General features: G+C 38.2%; 1 protein-coding gene across 3 annotated transcripts; it reads right to left on the reverse strand.

Annotated features, from left to right (window-relative positions):
- Nucleotides 1-4,086: 4,086 nt before the first annotated feature.
- On the reverse strand, nt 4,087-20,245 carry MBIP (MAP3K12 binding inhibitory protein 1). 3 transcript variants are annotated; one of them, XM_075193394.1, is made up of 9 exons: nt 20,065-20,244; nt 18,481-18,600; nt 14,914-15,132; nt 13,372-13,468; nt 12,607-12,672; nt 11,961-12,110; nt 9,132-9,229; nt 6,449-6,487; nt 4,087-5,416 (listed from the first exon to the last, which is right to left on the reverse strand). In XM_075193394.1, the coding sequence occupies exons 1-9, from the start codon at nt 20,173-20,175 to the stop codon at nt 5,312-5,314; spliced, it is 1,005 nt and encodes a 334-aa protein (XP_075049495.1). In that variant the 5' UTR covers nt 20,176-20,244; the 3' UTR covers nt 4,087-5,311. The 3 variants fall into 3 exon arrangements, with proteins under 3 accessions (XP_075049495.1, XP_075049498.1, XP_075049496.1); XM_075193397.1 differs by lacking the exon at nt 18,481-18,600 and having other exon boundaries at nt 20,065-20,245; XM_075193395.1 differs by lacking the exons at nt 18,481-18,600; nt 20,065-20,244 and adding an exon at nt 15,478-15,673.
- Between the last annotated feature and the right edge of the window lie 961 nt (nt 20,246-21,206).

Here is a 21,206-nt window from a genome sequence, read left to right on the forward strand (position 1 = left end):
TAAAAATGCTGCTTTTAGGTCACTGTCCTGTTGTCCTGAAAGTCAGGACAGCTGGGACATATGTCACACTCCAGCAAGTGGGTGCTGCACACTTCTGCCAATGGTGTACGCAGCAATGCAGGTTTTTTTTCCTGTAGGAGGGTGGCCTAACTCTTTTTACCTGCTAGACACGCCATCAACAATACAAACCACACCCTCTTTGATGGCATGGCAGCACAGAGCTCAATCTACTGCTCGACTATAGGGGTATATGCTATGCTAAAAAAAATATAATGTTATGGATTATTTGAGGAAGAGGGGCCCCAAACCAGTATCTTGCCTAGGGCCTCATGAGGTCTAAATCTGTCTCTGACCCTACTCCCTGTGTATACAGCCAAGATATAAGGAGTGCAGAATACCAATAAAGCTATTCCAGCTTGGAGGATCCTGGTGTACAAGACACCAGCAAAAAGGTCACTGGGCAGGCATTGTAGTGCCGCTGGAGGAAACTCTACCAGGACAGGGTCTGTGTGAGCCAGTATCCCAGGCTGGGTGACATGATAACTGTCTAGCTAATTGGTAGTGGTAATACTGTGGGAGGATACGATTCTGAAAGAGACTAGAGGGCTAGATTTACTAAGCTGCGGGTTTGAAAAAGTGGGGATGTTGCCTATAGCAACCAATCAGATTCTAGCTGTCATTTTGTAGAAGGTACTAAATAAATGAAAGCTAGAATCTGATTGGTTGCTATAGGCAACATCCCCACTTTTTCAAACCCGCAGCTTAGTAAATCTAGCCCTAAGATTATTACTTTCGAGTGCTGACTGCAAGAGGCTGCTACCATTTACCCTATAGCTTGTGAACGTCTTATGGGGTTGTGCTGTCGTAATAGAGCCTTATTTTTTATATATTCTGGTCTACCTGAGTGAGTTGAACCCCACTGAGGGTAACCACCATCCCAGCTAAGGGTGGTTCCCTCACATCTTCAAATGGTAATTTTATTAAAGACAGAGCACGATGGTAAATATATCCCTATGAGTGAGTAACTTACCCTTTTGACAGTCATTGATTGCTGGTAATGTTATAAGCTGCGGCGGTGCCTCAAGCGCTACGACTCACTGTGCCCGCAGACATGTCCTGGCCATCTCCATGACGACTGGGACGTCACTTCCTGTATTCGCCCCAGCTGTTGCTAAGGCAACGCTCGGGACGCTGTCTTGTTCTAACGCTGCTTCCCAGCATTAGGAGCAGCACTGGTGGTCATGTTTGTAAACAGCCAAGTGCCAGCTTTCAAGATGCTAGATGCTTTCTGATGATTCTATTGCATAACAAAGTTGGAATTAATGGTGATATGTAGCTATGTTAACCCAACGCGTTTTGTTACATAAAGGGATTTTCTGTATACAATGAGCGTAGCAAAGAATCTGTTTCAATAGAAGTAGGTAGTATCTCACAATACAGAAGGGATGCAGAGAGGTCCGGTAATCCCACCCAGGTATAACACCTAAAGGAACAAGTCCGAGATCCCAAAATTTCCAAAGACAACAGTAATACTGCTTAAAATGCTCACAGACCAGGGAGACCACCATTATACAAGTGGCATGTCTGATCATTGACTCCTCTCCACATAGAGTATAGAAAAAATAAAAGAAGTATTTATTATGTATGTTTGATCAATTAAAGCACATACAGTCATTCAAAGTCCACTTTAGTGAATTGCGGCATATGGGAGTAGGGCCTGGGCTGACAGATCTACCTTATATCTTTGTGTGGCTACTTGTTCACACCCCCCCTCAGTGGCTATGCTGAGGGATAGCCACTGAGGAGTCCGGAGAGATCAGGGTCATGAGTTCAATTCCCAACCTTGACAGTGTGGAGTTTGTATGTTCTCCCCGTTTTTGCGTGGGTTTCCTCCGGGTGCTCGTTTTCTCCCACACTCCAAAAACATACTGGTAGGTTAATTGGCTGCTATTAAATTGCCCTTAGTCTCTCTCGGTCTGTGTGTGTGTATGTTAGGGGAATTAGATTGTAAGCTCCAATGGGACAGGGACTGATGTGAATAAGTGCAGCGCTGCGGAATTAGTGGCACTATCTAAATAGATGATGATATACATGTTATTGTTTTGTGTTGTGTTTTTAATATAATAAAAGGGTGCATTTTCCAGGCGATTTATTTAACCCACATCAAGGTACCAAGAAGGCCAGAGATGGCACAGAGGGCTGACCTACAGGCAGGTCAGCTCACTAGCAGGGCTAAACATTACCCTGGGATCCTCACAGTGTGGAAAAAAATGTTGCCCAAAAAGTAAGTTATTTTGTTAGACTTTACGGTTTCTTCTCATATTCAGTCTCAAAGTATATACGTATATATCTATCTATATTTTATACATTGACTACAGCTACTAACTTATATTTAAAAAAAATAAAGAAAATGTTCTTTTAAAGCTGCTTGATAACACAGTACTTACATTTTCATCTTGTAATGATCTCATTTCTACATTTTTAAATCAAAAGAGCAAGGGAGTATGATAAAACTGAATCTCTTGAAACGTATATTGACAATTTTTAAACCATGAATAAAGCTTGAGCCGCCAGTCTTTTGCATGCTTTTAATGGCATTCTTTTCAGAATTATAACAAAAGTTTGCTGTGCTTTTTTCTCGTTCCATTGAATGTAAACCTTAATAGATTTGTGTGGTCGATATGTGCGTTATAAGACTCGCTTTTCCCATATGAATAGCTCATGGGCTTAGTAGTAGTAGTACACCTGGGTAAGCTTAGCAAATTAAAGAGGTTTGGAGACCTGAAAATATTTATATCTTGTATATATTTTAAGGATAAAAAAACATAACAAAACAAAACCTCTTCAATTTCTTGCTTCAAATATAAAAAGAACAAAATACCATTTAGTTACCTGAAAACATGATCTTGCTGCAGGATGTTAATTGAAATACATGGTCTTCTTCAGAGCTGGAAACAAGAAAAGCTTCTTGTATAGCGGATACAGAAATATGCCGTATTTTTACTAATGGAGAAGAGTATGCACTGTAGTTGAAAACTTGGGAGGCATTCACAATAATTCACAATAATAGACGTTGAGGACCTGTCATTTTGTGTGCTTCTGTGTACAGACGCAGGGTTATATGAAGGGTACAGAAATGTTACATCCAACAGCTCAAGCATATTAAACAAAACAAAATTGAGAATTCCAAAGGAATAAGTTGAGTAACTGAGTAATGCCAACATTAGAAGGGCACAAGTAATTAGTGGAAAACTATTAAAAACACAGGAGACCTTTTTAATCTTCAGAAAGCAACTGCAGGGATGATTACCAAGGCTCATCTGGACAAGCCCTTAGTATTTACAAGTGAGCTAGCATATGTGACTTTGACTATAGGTGTCTGAGAGCCACAAATTGGAAGTTTAAAAGTCTACTTCAATTACTGTACCTTAGACCAGCTAAAGATGTGTGAACTCGGTCATTTAGATTAACAGTTTGAGACAGAAAGCTTATTGGTCCCCAAAGAAAACCTTGATTTTTCCCCTAACCATCCACTGATCTTTAACTTTTCCCACTGGGTTTGTGGGAAAACCAATGGCTTTGGAGACATCAGATCACAACAAAAAAAAAAAAAAAAAAAAGAAGAAGAGAATCTAAGTTTCTCGTCTCCTTAGTGCACACAAGATTGGGCATAAAGTGCATCAATCAGACCGACTATTAAATGCATCAGCCAAATCGTTAAAGTTTAAGTGAGCCCCTATAGTGTAAATATGGAAAACACATTGAAACGTGACCATTTCTCTCGAACGTCACTAAATTATTAACCCACAATTGCTACATTGCTGAATATATTGCATCTATGGTATAAAGTAAATGGTTTCAAAACTGGGCCTTTGTAGCTAGACTTCTTGTGGCAGCATTCCTGACAGGGAAAGTGGTGGAGGTGGGCCCAGGCAGGATTTAACAAAGGTGTATATGTTGCTTCTTTTCTGCCATCAATGTTTTTCTATTTTTAAAACAGCCAATCAATCATATTAAAGGGCTAGCACAGACAACTACTTCTGTCTGTAGACATAATAGGGAAGAAAACTAGCACTGCTTGCAATCAACCTTCAAAATCAGTTTTATTCTATGAAAACAAGCACAGTATATACAAAAAAAAAAAAGTTTTAAAGTATTTTGACACATTTGTACAAATTTGACTCTACAGAAAGTATCTATACACAGGTAAATAAAACACTTGGGGGCATATTCAATTGTTTACTTTTTCCGCCGCGGATTATTACGATAATTCTACTCAGATTTCAGCTCACAGCTCCCTGAGACGCGTGCTAAAATCCAGAGAGAAAACTACCGTAATGACGGCAATAGTGCGCGCGCCGCGAGATTTTTGCGTTTTCACCAACATTTGAATATGTCCCTTAAACAAATATTAACATTTAATAAGGTACCAGAAAAGAGACAACAGTGAGAGTCCACATTTTATAACATCCTGAAATATCTCTTGACATTGACTCCATGTTCATTCCTGAAGTCATCTAAGTGTGGTTACAGATAAGTGTATATGCTGCTGTACAGGTAATGTCTTCTTCTAAGAAGCCTATTCCATGATTTCTAAACCTTCTGTGCAACCTCTTCTCAGCACCGGCCGATGTTGATGGAAGGGAATCTCGGAAATGTTTCACTCCATCATTATAGTATTGAGTAGCATTATTATAAATACTCTCTTGGAAGAGTACACCTATCTCTACCTACTTTGTAAAGACAATTATATATAAGAGTGTTGCCATGACCATACTCAAAATATTTACCTACCAATACTTAGTTCTTGAGCATGCCAAAAAATAAACAAAGTCGACATTATTTTCAAGAATAATTAGTTTAGCAACTAGGACCTTCTCAACATATCCTTCTGGCTAGGAAATTTCATTCATGGGAGGAGAGGTTTATAAAGCTTTAGGTTATTATAAAAGAAAAATATTTTTACCACTCTTTGCCTAATGCCAATATTGGGAGATAAATATATTAATAATATTCCTATCGCATATGTTTACCATGCTTCTGTAAAGGTTTAACTAATTCTTCTTGTAGAGTGTACCATATTCTAGAGAGCAACTGCATACAGTTTCCCCCCAGAATACAATTATCTCCTCCCCAAATCATCTGGTCATTCTTATATTATGTTTGAAAATAATTTCACAACACAACAGGTTGTGGGTGTGGCTTAGTAACAGGTATGATGTCACTGGGAATGTGGTATAATCATAAGTAACAGAAAATGACAGAGCAGATAAGCCAGGAAAAGGACAGTGGCATCAACAAATTATAATATTCAGGCTAGAACTATATCTGTTCTAGAGGTTTCTCTTTTGCTTTTTTGTATGAGCGTCTGTCGGAGTGCATTAATCTTCTGATCAAGTTCCACCAGTGAGTAATTCTGACAGGCAAAAAAACAAGAATAGAAAGCTTTTAGATATGCAATTACATCTTAAAAAGTAGAGTGATGCAATTTAGAACAAACATGAATGTTCTTATATAGTCATTGTGCAAGATGATTCGGTCACAAGGTTTTCCAAAGCATAACTAAGGAAAACCCTGGTCCCCTGTATAAAAAGGCTGAGCTAGAGCAGAACCAGGGGCATGACAGCCTGTATACATCCTGCATAGAGCAGGAAGACGACTGCAATGTCATGAATATATATGAATAAGTCTTCACTGATATTTTCAAAAATACCAAAAATTACACTACTGAGTGGGTATTCACATAATAGGCTAAGATGAAACGCAACAGATAAATGGTATGCATGGGCCAAGCCAAGAACTGCACTGTATACTGTAGCTTCTAATAAACACAAATAATAGATACATATAAACCGGTGGTAGTCGAAATTCCGAATCTAAATCACACCGACTATACCTGCATAAAAATACCGCACATTATGAGAAGCGACATAAAAAAAAAAATATAGACTTACCAACAAACAGAGAAGAGTTCCGACCCGGCTTCGACTCGGCTCCTATGAATTGCGACTAACGAAAATGCCTGTACTTGGAACTGACGTCAGTTAATATAGCGACACTAACATTCCCCGTTTTAAAGCGACAATGCCAGGACTGAATAATCTAAACTAAGGGTTAGCGCTACAGTTAGCGTTAGGGATAGGATTAGGGTTAATATTAGCGTAGGGCGCCAGGTCCTGGCATTGCAGCTTTAAAACAGGAAATGTTAGTGTCGCTATGTTAACTGATGTCAATTCCAACTGCAGGCCTTTCCTTTAGTCGCATAGGAGCCAAGACCAAGCTGGGTCGGAAATTTTCTCTATTTGCTGGCAACTATTTTTTTTTAGGTTGCTCTCAAAGTGTTCAGCATTTTAATGTAGGTATAGTCACTCTCGGTATTTCTGTCATCGATACTTCTGCAAAGTACTACACCCACATAAACATATACACTACTATATTTTCAGTCTACCTGTGAGGCCTGGACTTTTTTCCGCTTACTGGACGCATCCTAAAATAGAGAACACAAATTCACTAATTCATATATGTGCACCCCAGTGAACACACAGATATACAATGACTGACCTTCAGAACAAACCAATGTCTGTTGGCAGAGTTTGCAGAGCGAATCAGTGCACGTGTCACAGGAACTCTATGCTTACATTGTCTATTATGTGCAGGTAAATGGATAAGCGGTGAGTACTTAAAGCTAAAATACACAGAGGCTGCACAAAGAGCCTGTGTCAGGTTAGTCAAAGAACCAATTGAATTTAATGCCATTAGACCACAAGAGGAAGGGAATGTTTCTGGTACATATTTTATGCTACATAATTAACAGCCAATTTGAAATAAAAAGCATATTGATCGCAATTGAAATATTTCAGGGGTTCAAGCCAACCCCCAGAACACATGCTTTAAAAACTTAGGGCAAACAGAACATATGTGGTCCATTAGATCTTCTTTCATTTGCCCTACACTGATCAAAACTAATGCTGATTGGTTGGTAAAGGTAGCACATATGGTGATTATTACTGCAGTGCTGCACCGATGGCATCTAGTGTACAATTCTGATCAGTGCTACCTGTGCTGTTCATACATTCTCAGAGTATTGGTGTGAGTTTCTTCCAGGTGCTCTGGTTCCTCTATAATCCAAAGGCATACCTTGCAAATTCAAAATCCTCAGACTAAACTGGCACTGATGTGTGTACATGTGTCTGTGGTAGGGAAATTAGACTGCAAGCTTCACTGATGCAGGTATTGATTCATCTGTATAAAACTCTGATTGTAAATCCTCCTTAACATGTTGGCACTATGCAAAAGAATAATAATAATAGAGATGTTCACTGACCCCCGTGTTTTGGATCCCTATTTTCTTCTAAAATACCTATTTTTTGTGCCTACATTATTATTAACCTCAATAACATTAATTTCCAGTCATTTCAAGTCAATTTTGTCAAGTGACAAGAACACTGCTACCCCTCTTGTTTCTGTGTGAGCAATGGTACTGGAGAGGGGCAAGGACACTGCTACTGCTGTTTCTGTGTGAGCAATGGCGCTGGATCTCCTGGGGATGGAGGTACTTATGAATCCAAAACCCACGAGATCTGACAACGCAACAATGACGTTTTGCCTCGATTCAGATCAGAGGACGCGCGAAAGTACCGAGCCGGCTCGTGAGCTTACTCGGATCCCCTAAGTTTGGATGGGCTCGGTTTTCAGAAAACAAAGCCTGAGCATCTCTAGTAATAATACGTACCACTTACAAGATCAAATAAGCCTGAATATCTTTGTTCTACCAACAATAATTAGTAATTGTTTGCTCCATACAGTGGCTGCTTGATATAGAAAGTCAAATGTAATACAGCCAATAAGTGGTAAGATACAATTAAAGATTTGGGGAAGTGGGGGGGGGGGGGGCATTGTACAACGTTGAAGGCCATGTGTAGTTATTGCTTAAAGAAATTAAATAAATGCTGCACTTATGAGGCACTGCATAGTAAAGGAGCCACGTTAGTATAAAAATAAAAATAAATTAACAATGGTCATTCAGATAGAGCCGTTGCTTTGAGTATATAACGATGCATACATAAAATGTACTCTCCAAAGGATAAATACTAATGCATGGTACTTGACAGTACATAGCTGGAGATGTATTGGCATGCCTTGTATTGATATGCAGCGAAGCAAATTTCATTTCACTTCAGAAAGTATGAAACAAATACGTTACATGCAGCCAAGATATTCGGAAAATAATATTACAAAATATAAAGCACATTAGAATAAATCTGAATCCCATTGCTGGAGTTGTAGACATGCCTGCCTACAATGTGATAGCAATGTAGATGATTATAGGACTCCAACTAATAGCATGCTGCAGCAACTAACAATTTCTTGTCTATCGTGTCTTCCTTGTCTGTCATCAGCAGCAGGAATCAGAACATCACGTCCCAGTAGCACACAGTAATGTGGAATCAATTTGACACTGGGAATGATTGCAGATTTAGGGATATAAAGGCAACCTAATGCTTAAAGGGGACGCGTCACAAGTGAATAAATCTGCACTGGAGACTTTACTTTGTCAAATGAGGATTGTAGCTACTTTTGAAATGCTAACTGAAGTAACATAGTAACTTATTTTTCTAACTTACCCCCACTCACACACATTTTAACACATTTTTATACTTAACACTGAGGGTACCTGAGGAATTTAAAGGAGAGATAAGTTATGGGTGGAATACCATAAGTAAAACCCAATCTGGCACTCATGCAATTGGGTGGTTCCCGCTTTGGCAGTGTTCTGGAAAAGACTTGGCAGGAGAAAGGAGCTTCCCAAGATGTGTCAACAAGTCCTCACTCCTGCCTGATCTGTTCTTGTGTAACTCAGGCAGGAGCTAGTTTGAGCAACTTGAGCAGGGCCAGGCATGAACAAGACATTAGTAGACCCACTAGATTGCCTGACTTCAGGTATGTAATGTTTTACTTATGACATTTCACAGAAATTAAATTTTCAATATCAAGTGGAATAGTCCTTTAAGTGGATACCTTATGGATAGTGTGAAGGATAAGAAAAATAGGTTTTTGGAGAAAGTTGCAATTAACCTGAATCTAAATAATATAAGTTACATGTGACAACAGATCTCTTCAAAATGACTCACCATGGACTGGAAATACTCAGGGGAAATGCCTTCTAATTCCAAGATCCTGTCCTCAAGCTTTTTAATTCTCTGATAAATGTCTGTCGGCACAGGTCCTCCTGGTTGTGTTACATATCACATGATATAAAAACATTGAAACAGGAAAAAAAAAAAACAATCCCCCCTTAAATAATCAGTGTATTTTCTTTCTTTTCCCACTTAAGAGATGCTGTCCATGGTTATGATGGCAGGGGGGGGTTAGGCTTCAATCCTAAATCCTCAAAATCTCTATTATATAATTTGTACATCTTCTATACTCAGAGCCTGTTAAAGGATTTTTCCCATGAAAACATTAGGGAGATATATATATATATATATATATCTATAATATAAAAGCCTAGTGGCGTGTGTTAGTCTGTGTGTGAAAAAAAACAAAAAACAAGCTGCAGCGCCACCTGCTGGGCAGAGTTATACACTGACCTACTAAATTCTTAGCATTATCTAATATATAAAAGTAAAAGCCTAGCGGCGTGTGTTAGTGTGTGTGTGTGGAAAAAACTATTTTCTCAGAAAGGGCTCATCCAATTGACCTGAAATTTGGTATACTGACATTTGACAAAAAAATTAGAATAGTGAAGTCAGTTAACTTCCATCATCCCCCCTTCCCCCCGTGGTAGGGGTAGTAAAGGCTAAATTTACCAGTTGAGGGGTCAAACTCATTTTCGTGAGGTAATTTTACCTCATGAACACACATTAAAAAGGGCGCTTGTGTCGGGAAGTAACGCTCTTCCCCTGAGGAGGCCTAGGCTAGGCCCAAATGCATGACAAGAACCTTTTTAAGACCTTAAGTAGCTTGATTTGACTAGAATGCATGAGTATCATGCACGGGTTAACTTGTGTGTGTGTGTATATATATATATATAAAAATCAGATTACTTTATGAGTAAAGGGGGTGCTTGTTAAACAATTTTAGACAGAAAATGAAAATGGCACTTGGCATACATTTAAACAAATAAGGAGAGGGGGGGGGGGAATCTGGAAACCCTTGCAGGTCTTGACACTTCAGTTAACAATCTTCTACAAATAGGAGGTATGTGATGAGAAGGGGTAGACTACCTTGAAATACATTTCTGTCATTCCAGTGTAAAAGACATGACCTTGCTGTCCTCTCAATTTGCATGTAGTGGTCATTTTTTTTTTATTATAAAAAGTGCTGAACGGCTACACATTCTTTTAAAGATTTAATTTTCTGCCACTGTTATGCAGAAAATATTTTCATTAAAGAGCTGTAATCTAGATTAACAGAACAGTTTGCTGATGTTTACAAGGATTTAGAGGCAAAAGCACTAACAAGGATTTACTTTAGAGAAATATAATATAAGTGCGTATTATTCAGATAAAAAAAAATGGAAGACTCAATTTCACTTCAATATTGTAGATTTAGCAAAAAAAAACAAACAAAAAACAAAAAAAAACAACAACATATAGACATAAGTTATTCAGCAACCAAAACATTAAATCTCTCCTTATTTGTATGAATAATGTGGAATGAATGATTCTTCTGCAGAGGTAAAATGATATACAGATAGTGGTAATGACCCCGAATAGCAAAATTATCATTGAAAACTATAAACAATTTACTTTAAACAAACATTAACTGTAGAAGCAACATTTTAAACAACAAAATAAAATCAACACAATCTGGATATTTGCTAAACAAACAAAACATTTGAAAGCAAGAAAAAAAAAAGAAAAGAAAAAAGACAATTCAGGGCACATTCACACATATGGTCTGGTGGGAGAATGGTAAAATTGCTTGAAAACATGCAAGTTCATTTTAGCAATGTATTTTTAATTAATTTTGATTTGTTGCACTTTTACCAATACAATCTATTTGCTAGTTAATGCATGAGCACTAGGTCATCCCAAGTTCTAAAATTTTGAGCACGTCATTCACATTTTACAACAGATTAGTGGGAACGAGACAATAAAAAAAACAATTCATCCGATTTGCAATGCGGTTTTCACACGCGCAGTGTTGGATTAAGCCATTGTAGGCTCCTGGTAATTTGTAAAGGCCCCCCCTCCTCCTCAGCCCCAGTATATGATCTCCACTCCCCCCATACATAGAAACTTACCTGGCCCTCTTCAACGCAGCCTCTTCTTTCTAGCCCTGCTGTCAGTGCGCAGCATGCTGGTCAGTGAAGAGGTCTTGTGATCCTGTGAGACTATGTCATAGTCTCATAAGACCTCTTCACTAAGCAGCACTCTGTGTAACGCGCCTGCACTAACAGAAGGGCAGCTAACAGCATACGATTTGCTGTGTCTAACTAACTTGAATAAATGGGACCCGATCACCAGCATTAAGTAAAAATCTTTGTTAGGGCCCCCTGGCTGCCCCAGAGGCCCCTGGGTAATAGCCCAGAAAGACAAATATGTTAAACCGACTCTGCACGCGCTACGTGGCTCAATTGTGCTTTAACAGTGGAAAGTGGATTTTTTTTTTCCAGGTGAAAGTTGGCACATAACAAAAGAGTGGAGAGGCATAAATGTCTTTCCTGCAGCTATATTTTGCTCGTCCACCAGCTGTACAGAGAATGGTAACCTTTATACTACAAACAGATTAAATTCTGTAGACCAAGTACAGGTGTATATACTACTTGCATGGATTACAGCCATGCATTAAACAACAACCATGTATTAAATACCAGAAAGGAGTACCTGCTGGTATTTAATACACAGAAGGATAAGTACAGGAAGCAAAACTGCCTCTTGGGTATCATGCTTACTAGTGTACAATTAAGCAGACAAGTATCTTTAAATCTGCTCATGTGATGAAGCCATTACTACCTTGCTTTAGACGTAGGTGACATTCAATGTTCTGGAGTCTCTCTTCCACAGCCTGGTTCCCACTTTCCTGAGGGAGAGAATGTGCTCTGGAGCTGGAAGCTGAGCTATCAGTTCTAGTTTGAGGCCCATAAGCATTCAGAACCCTGGAAACTGAAATCAGAGACACGGTTATTGTGACATTCTTTGAAAAACAACAATTTTTCCTCATTTCTGAGGTCAACCACCCAGTTCGCAAGAAGTTACTAAATTATGCTAAAAAAAAAAAAAATAAAATAAAAAAAATTCTAGAGATGTGAAAATTTTTAGGCATTGCACATGCAATTTTAAGATAAAATGAATTAAAACATAATAATAATAATAATAATAATAATAATAATAATAATAAAGGGTAATAAAAAAATAAAAAAAAGTACAAATGTAAGATTAGTTTTAAGCACAGAAATCCAATTCCCTAAGTCAAACAGTCTTTCATTTGGACTGTTCACCAGCAGTCCAGTTATAAAATGTTCCATTACTTTACCAAGTATTGAAAGCCCACAAACATTTCAACATCACATTTTAATAAATCACTGGCACAGCAGACAAGAACACGGACCAACCAGAACGGTCCTACAAAGGCGATAACTGATAGGAAAAGCAACGTCACCTTTTACATGACTCTTGAAGCCAGGAAATGGAGTGAAAACAGCATCCGTTCTGGCACAACTGTTTTCTGCAAGAAATAAGCTTAAATTAACATGATCTTACCCAATATTCCCAAAATACAAGAAAGGTTTAAGCTGCTACAATGCAAATTCAGAAGAAATCATGGCTGTAAAGTAATAATTCTTTAAGGACGAAGTGTTATTACATAGCATTAATGAAAATAATCACTAATATTAGTATATAATGTTATGCACTCTTATTTAGTTGCTATGTGATTTACATGTATTATGAAGTTAAGATATTGCACCCTTTTGTTTTCGTTTACCCAACTATAATTTTACTTTTATACGTTATAAAAGGTCAAAACTAAACTAGAAATAAAGAATTTTTAATTTACAAGATAGGCAAACACCATAGAACTGATCGCTTGTTTCGAAATAACTGCTATGAACATACACATCCTACATGTACATTTAATGTATGTTAGTATACAAGGTTTTATTTACAAAAAGAAAAAAAGGCAAAATCATGGACAAAGGAAGTACTGCATTTATTTTGCTGCTTAGACACATTTTTGTTTTATATGCAACACAAATGAAAGGAAGGCAGCGTGTGTGGCAATTTCATCTACCTAACTATTCTTTGCAAGATGAATCAAAGTGAACTGATAGCTGTACAAAGCCATGAATCAGACTGAGAGCGTACATTTCACATCATATGTCTAGCAGAGATCACTGGGAAATGGAGTGACTGTAGGAGCATTTACCTTGATTACAATCAATAACGTTGCAGAACTCCCTGACGTTGTTTTCATTGATCTCTGCTTGCTTTCTCTCGATGAATGCCAATATCCTTCTGTCGATCTACAGGGAGTAAGCACGGCAAAAGAAATGGACTGAGTGGGGGAGTAGGGATCGCCTGCGTTAAAACCCCCAACACAGCATGCATGCGACCACCTACTCCAGAAACTTAGCTTTGATTTCGGACGCTTAGAAATGAAATTCTGAAAGCTATAGGTAGAGAAGCGCTGTGAAGGGTATTGTGGAGACAGTAATAGCAAGATTTTCAAGGCAGACTTTAGTGAAGGGAAGGGATGGGGGAGGGGGGTATAGATAAAATATAAACTACTTCTTTAGGATGAATCACATATAGATCCCCAAACCTTAAAAAAACAAATTAAAATATTTTATTTTCTGGCTTTTGTGACATTGGAGAAAGTTTTTCCTTTGCAATTTACATTTCCTGTCCAACGTCCAAAAAATGCTTGACTTACTAAAGGTGAAACATCAAGCACAATTTAAATAATGTTACTTCTATAAAATTGAAAGTCTACAGGGGAAGTACAAGTAGTCTGTCTCTACTATCAGATGGTTTCTCCACTGAGCTAGGGAGATCATTCTGATGGATGTAGTGTATTTGGTAGTTGGGATAGGACATGTCATAGATCAACTTTAAATTTCAGTGTAAAAATAAAGCTATCAAGTGTTTGTGTGCTAGATGAAAAAACAGCCAGTATTTAACTTATGTGCAAAATAATAAACTAATTTGCACCCCTTGCATTGTAACATCGTTTGTCCCACAGCACATGTACTTTTTTTTTTTTTTTGCCTTACTTTCCTTAATGCCTATTCTATCACAGCACTTGTGCATGATCAGTGAACTTTCTCCATGAGTGACAAAAGGGGGAAAAAGGTAACTACGGGAGAAGAGATCAAAGAATAGTTCCACAAACCTTTTCTAGACTTAGAAAGGCTACCGAAATAAGATTGCAGCTTGTTAACGTAGGAAAAATTTAAAACCACGCTGAACTGGACTACATAGGACTTCCTAAATACCATGGAGCAATGTGCAGCAATTTGCTGTATCCTACCAGATGTTGGCTTTCATTTTCTAATTTGTGCTACGGAAATGACAACTATAAACAGATTGGCTGCTATGTGTAGCACATTATTAAAATAAGCCCCTATAAGCTGGGATGGCTGCAGAATGCAGGAGACCATACACAAAGATAATACTCTGTATTATACACAGCTGCAATGGATAAGACTATTTCCAACAGTTATATTTAGGTGTGTGATCGTTACTTTTACTTTATAAATGAAGATCACACGTCACCAAGAAGCTTCATCAACATGTTTAGCCATTTTAGTAAACATAGGAAAGCATTTTTAAAGCAAACAAAAGGTGTAGAAAGTTATATTTAACCCCCCCCCCCACTCCAAAGAAAGACACTCGTTTTAAATGACTGTGCAATACACTGAAGTTTATACAAGATCATTAGACAGAATAATCCAGCACCATAACTTACTTCTGACTTTCTTGCCTGTATTTGAACTGCCGCAGGATTGGTTACACAGTTTGAGTCCACCAACACGTTATTTGTAGTGAGTTTTGATGCAATATCAGCATCAACCCTTTCCTTAGGTTCAATAACATCTAAAGTACAGTGGCTCTCTTCTGCTCTCTCTAGGCCAACACTCTTCTCTCCATTGCCATTTGAGAGAGATTGAAGCCGATCTAAAAAAGGCTACAAAGGGTAAAGAAAGAAAAAAATATATTTGATTGATAACACAAAAGCAAAAAAGACACAAAAACAAAACTAGAACACGAATATCTTTGCATGATTTGAACCATCATAAAAATACAAATGTAGTCTGTTTTGATTATATTTCATGTTTTGTCTGGACGCTCCCTCTTATTAGCGTGTTCCTGTATACGGAGAGCTTTTAGTCACAGGCTGAACCTCTTCACTGACAAAAGTGACAAATGACGTAAGCAGCTTAGAAAGTAGACTAAACTCTCAAGCACACAGGTGTTTTTTTTAATTTGCTTTACTCATAAAAAAAAAAAAAGAACACATGCAAAATCCCACCCCATTAAAATCAATGAATGCCTTAATTCTATGTTGCGTCTCTTGATCTTGCTTTGTATTTTTAGAAATCAGCGTGCATCTCTCCCCGCACCCTCCACCGGTAGTGTTGTGTCTTTCATTATTCCTGTGTAGGAGCAAAAAAAAAAAAAAACAAAAAAAAAAAAACACAAGAAAGCACATACACAAAAGAAATAGAAAAATGCAGTAGAAATAAAGATATAAGACAAAAATATTCTACAAATAAAGCGGAGAAATAAATATCAGTGAAAAACATAATAGCTATCCTGTGCACTTTTTGCACTTTTATATACACTAGTGTACCCCTCATGCCTTAGCATAACGCACCAGAGAAAAAGTACGATAGCAAACAAAGATAGAACAAAACTGTATGCAAAGTTCAATAACATTTACAAACCATTAACACTACTGCCGATGTAATTGAACTTTGCAATTTCCTTTAATAGCGTTAATGCAAAATAAAATAAGATGATTGGAAATTTGGTTTTGTATCTGCTACTAATATTAGGTGTTCCAGTCCTCATAGACAAATATAACCATCATTTTAAACAAAAGCAAAGTGCCACAGTTTAACACTGAAGTCCCCGTCCATAGCATTTACAGTACCACTAAACCCTACAATTGAAATCTTTAGATATGATCTATGAAGGTAAAATACATTGATCAATATTAAGCTGAAATTCTACTGCAGTGGTATTACAAAGCACAGTATTACCAATCACATTCTAGTTACCATTTAATTTAGTACATTCTACAAAATGACAGCTAGAATCCGATTGGTTGCTATAGGCAACTTTTCCACTTTTTGCAAACCCGCAGCTTGATAAATTTACCCCAGGGAGGTGCAAACTCTGTACCACATATTAAACATGTGGTGTAACTAGTGACTTACAGGGGGGGGGGGGGGGGTCACAATTCAACAAGAGATGCCGCAATGGGTCTCCAGAACAGTCCTCGTTGTTTTTACGCAAATCTCCGCACCTTTTCCCTTGCGTCCCATATAGATGCGAGAAGAAAAGGAGTGTAGCCTTGTTACTGTATTAGCCGGCAATGTGTGCAGTGTGGTACCTCGTGGCTAACTTAATCTGCCCCATGGTAATACTGTGTGGTGCATTGCATGCATTTATCCCTTTTTACGCATCCCTGTTTTTTATTTACCATGTTTGGTATCAGTAGCTGATGGGGAGCGCAGCTGCTGTATTGTCATTTGGAGGTACCTCTTGGTAAGTTAGCTCTCAATATAAAGACACATATGTATGGCCCAATATAGGGACTCTGTTCAGAGCTAGGACCACCCTATTAGCAGAAGCGTGTGAAGTGGTGGGTGGATTACCATACATTTGCAAATGTGTGCAACTGAGGTTTCTGCATTTTTATGTACAAGTAGAAACAGCGGCTCCTTTGCTGGTTATAGCAGTGTGCTGGGGGATTTTTTTTCTGCGTTTGTTCCTTTCAGGATTACCCCATCCTTTCAAGCACCTGCTATAAACCTATAAATTGATTGAGCAACTTTTATTTCTGTATTTTTTTATTTACCTTTACAGCAGCTGACTGGTATTGTGTGCTGCTACCCAGCTTTCTGTCAACTGGTATGCCTACATATTTTCTCTCTCAGTTTTCTCCATTTCTAGTCTATTCAATTTATAAGCATCACAGACATTACCACAGCCTGGGTGCACAATCCTACATTAATTGTCACTTGGAATTTCATTGCCAAGTTTGCCATTTTCTCTAAGTCTCTCTGTTGCAAGATACTATTCTGCTCTGTGTTAATAACCTTACATAACTTAGTGTGTCATCAGCAAATATGGACATTTTACTCTATAGGCCATTATTAAAGAGACTGAAAAGGACAAATACTTGTGATACACCTCCAATAACTAACGTAGTCTGAATATATTGCATTTAGAGCTACCATTTTGTCTTTTATCCTTCAATCAGTTCTCAAACCATGTACATACTCCCCTTGCCCAGCATGTTGCTCTGAAATCTTCTTCACTCCAGGGAAAGCATGATATGGAATCCAGGCAATGAAAGCAATTTTGAATGACAGTTGAGCGGCTGAGGTGACAGGGGACTTGGAAACACACACACCCCTCAACATAAGGTCTAAATACACCCCTGAACTTAACACCTCAAAAGTTAGTATTTAGTATGCCCACTGCACTATAGAAAAATGAGGCTTCCCAACGATGGCACTTTTATTTAATATCATCAAGCACCTCCATCTGCAATTGGCTTTTAAATGCTTTTCTAATGCACAAGAAACCTCAAGTAAGAACACTTGTAAACCGCAATGTATTTGTTTGACAGGCCTTTTACATGCAGTTGGTATACACGGAAATGTGTGTGCGAAAGATGTTCAAAATTCATGAAGGTATGGAGAGAGATCCCTAAAAAGAGAACGCATAGGAACAGCGGTAAAGCATGGTGGAGACTATATCTGCTAGTCTTTGGCGCCATGACAGCAACTTCTATTGTGTATGCAGCAGCAATAGAAGTCTGAATCCACCATAAATGGAATGCCAGGACATGTTGCAGGCGAGTTTCATTTTTGTAGTTTTGTTTTCTCTGTACTATCCAAAATAAATAAACAACAAAAAAACTAAAAATATTTAATCACAATAAATTCACTTGGGCAGACTATAAAAAAAAAAAAAAGTAAATAAAATAAGTATAAGGGTGACCTGTTATTGAAATAACTGTATGGGAGGAATTCTATAAAATTGAAGGAATAAAAGTAGAGATAAATGGTCCTTAGTATGATGGTACATTTACTCAATGTTCTAACATAAAAACACCACCTTTGTTTACAAACTGTAGGTAAAAGCGATCACATTTCTGATTATAGAAGCTGGATTTCATTTAAAAAACATTTTAAAGGACTTTTTACCAACACTTTATTTCTCCCTCCACTGATCTAGAATTATATACAAGAACGTAGATTAACTGCGTTTGTCTATTATTCCAATAGGTGAAGAGTACCTGAAGATCACAGATGTGCTGGTGAAGTACTGAGGACAGGAATGTGGGTCCCACACTTGGCAAGCACTGGATCTTGTCCCAGTTTATGGCAAAACTCACTGCATCATTTGTCTGTTGAAGCTTAAACACAAAGAGAAAAATAAACAAGGTGACCTACATTGTATACCTGAATGACCATACAATAGTCATATCAGACAGATGACAGCATAGATTATATATAATAAGCATACTAACTGTTTAAATACATTCTATATGAGCCATGGAAAAACGCATATAATTTATCTACCAACCTCTATAGTTATTGAAGTAATTGAGAAGGGCAGGAGCATGAACAATACAGATCACACATGTTCAAGCCTAATACAAGGCCACCATAATTTTCAACATTTCAAGCGGCCAAAGAAAAAACTTCTTCATCATCATCATCATCTATTTATATAGTGCCACTAATTCTGCAGCGTTGTACAGAGAACTCACTCAATTAACCTACTAGTATGTTTTGGAGTGTGGAAGGAAACTGGAGCCCCCGAAGGAAACCCACGCAAACACAGGTAGAACATACAAACTCCACACAGATAAGGCCATGGTCGGGAATCGAACTCATGACCCCAGCGCTGTGAGGAAGAAGTGCTAACCACTAAGCCACTGTGCTGCCCAACAAACTTCAAGCCTAAAAAAAAGTTGGCTACACTCAGTGGAAGCAGCAGTTTTGTGGGCTGGACAGATTTTCCTGAGAATGCATTTCACTGGGAGCTAGTGACATTACGGACACATGAGACACTATGTGCCTCAGTAATGCATAGTTACTTGTTTGCTGGCACATTCCAGGGTTTAAAAATTCATCTGCAGAAAGTTAAGTCCCTGTACATGTCTCCGTTCTCCAAAACTGACCTAAGGTACTCTACAATTTCTTGTCTTCTGCATAGCAAATGCAATTCTCACTATTATGCTCTGAAACTTTGAACTTAATATTTATTGTAGATTAATATATAAAAAGCAAATTAATTACATCACCATATACATTAAACACACCATGATAGGGACTGTAGTCGTGCACCAAAGTCCATGAAAATACACCTGTGCATGTGTGTATGACAGATACAAAAAGCACAAGAAAAAAAAAGTGCACTTTCATTTGTTAATAAACAACTTGACATCAGAAACATAATGATAAAAAGCACATCTTAATATACAAAGTGCTAACCCACACAATAATAAACAGCACACTATTATAATTTCAGAAACCTTTGTCAGACATATAGGACATTAGCCATACAGATATCTACAGCAAACCCAGAAGGTCCCAAGTGAGGCAATTTGGATAGAAGGAAAGTTTTAAGTCCACAAGTGAGACCATTGGGAAGTTGTATGCCACAAACACACATGGTAGAAAGCAACACATAGTATATAGAATATGTGAATTAGTGCTTAGATTGTCCTCTACCAAAGAAATTGGACAGGCTTTATTCCTTAGCAACCTTTGAATTAATAATTAGAAATGTGACGTATAAGGTGCACAGAGAATCATAACAATACACCATGATTGAAGTAAATGTGTGCAGAGCGCCCTATGTCGGAGCTCACCTTTCCCACACAGAGTTGTAACGCTTTCAGGATTCCCTGCACGGCTTCTTTACAGCCTTCTGTACTGGAGAGCCCTGCAGCCTCCTGTCCCCGCTGCACTGCCGCGGCCATGGTTCTAAGAAGGCTGCTGTCTGGTTTACTTTACAGCTAGGCCCAGAGCCTGGCAGTAACCATGGTAACGCACACAGCCAGCGGCGCAGGCTTGATGACGTCACAGAGCACGGCTTGCCTGGCTGAATTAGAGAGTAAACATTCTGGCACATAATAATTATTAATTACTGTGCATTTATAGCATCGTATATAAACTTTATTTATATTTAATGACATTGACATTGACACAGATTGCATTTTATTACGGAGTTAAAATGCCTTTAATACGGCGAATGAATAGGAAACATGCATTTTATAAAATATATATAGTCGTTTTACAGTATAACAATAGTGCATGGCATACAGTGTTTTACAGCTTTGTAATAGAATATATGCTGCATACCTACTAACATTTCAAATGGAAACACTTTTAGGTTTTCCTGTAAAAAGAAAATATACTTTTTCATGCACACATTGTGCATAAAATTGGGCATGTCCACCTACCTTCTTCCCTCATTACTCACATTCCTCCTCCACTTACAGATCACCTGCTGTAACTTAACACCTGAACCCGCTAATCAGTGTTCGAGTCATAACAAAGGTGTTTTATGTGACATGCAGATCGAAATGACATGCAGCTCGCCATCGTGCTCAATGCCCATTGAATAACGGTATAAAAAAGAGCACACTAACTGCATGCTCAAAAACAATTATATTTTTTACTATAAATTACAACAAAGAACCAGCAACAGTTATAAATCTGGGGAGTTTGTATGTTCTCTCTGTGTTTGCGTGGGTTTCCTGCGGGTGCCCTGGTTTCCTCCCACACACCAAAAACATACTGGTATGTTAATTGGCTGCTAACAAATTGACCCTAGTCTGTGTGTGTGTGTGTGTGTGTGTGTTAGGGAATTTAGACTGTAAGCCCCAATGGGGCAGGGACTGATGTGAGTTCTCTGCATAGCACTGCGGAATGATACCACTTTCATACTGCCGCCCCTGCAATATCCCGGGTTTTTGAAGCCGGGTTTTTGCAGGGTCTCGGAGCGTCC

This window comes from Mixophyes fleayi, chromosome 12 (assembly GCF_038048845.1).
Source record: "Mixophyes fleayi isolate aMixFle1 chromosome 12, aMixFle1.hap1, whole genome shotgun sequence".
Taxonomy (NCBI): domain Eukaryota; kingdom Metazoa; phylum Chordata; class Amphibia; order Anura; family Limnodynastidae; genus Mixophyes; species Mixophyes fleayi.

What these genes read in the sequence shown, in the direction of transcription:
- MBIP (XM_075193394.1), bottom strand. Translation starts at nt 20,175, where the DNA reads ATGGCCGCGGCAGTGCAGCGGGGACAGGAGGCTGCAGGGCTCTCCAGT. An exon ending in TACAACTCTGTGTGGGAAAG is followed by an intron (nt 18,601 to 20,064) that starts GTGAGCTCCGAC and finishes TTTGTGTTTAAG; the next exon opens with CTTCAACAGACAAATGATGC. An exon ending in TCACCTACGTCTAAAGCAAG is followed by an intron (nt 9,230 to 11,960) that starts GTAGTAATGGCT and finishes TAACACAACCAG; the next exon opens with GAGGACCTGTGCCGACAGAC.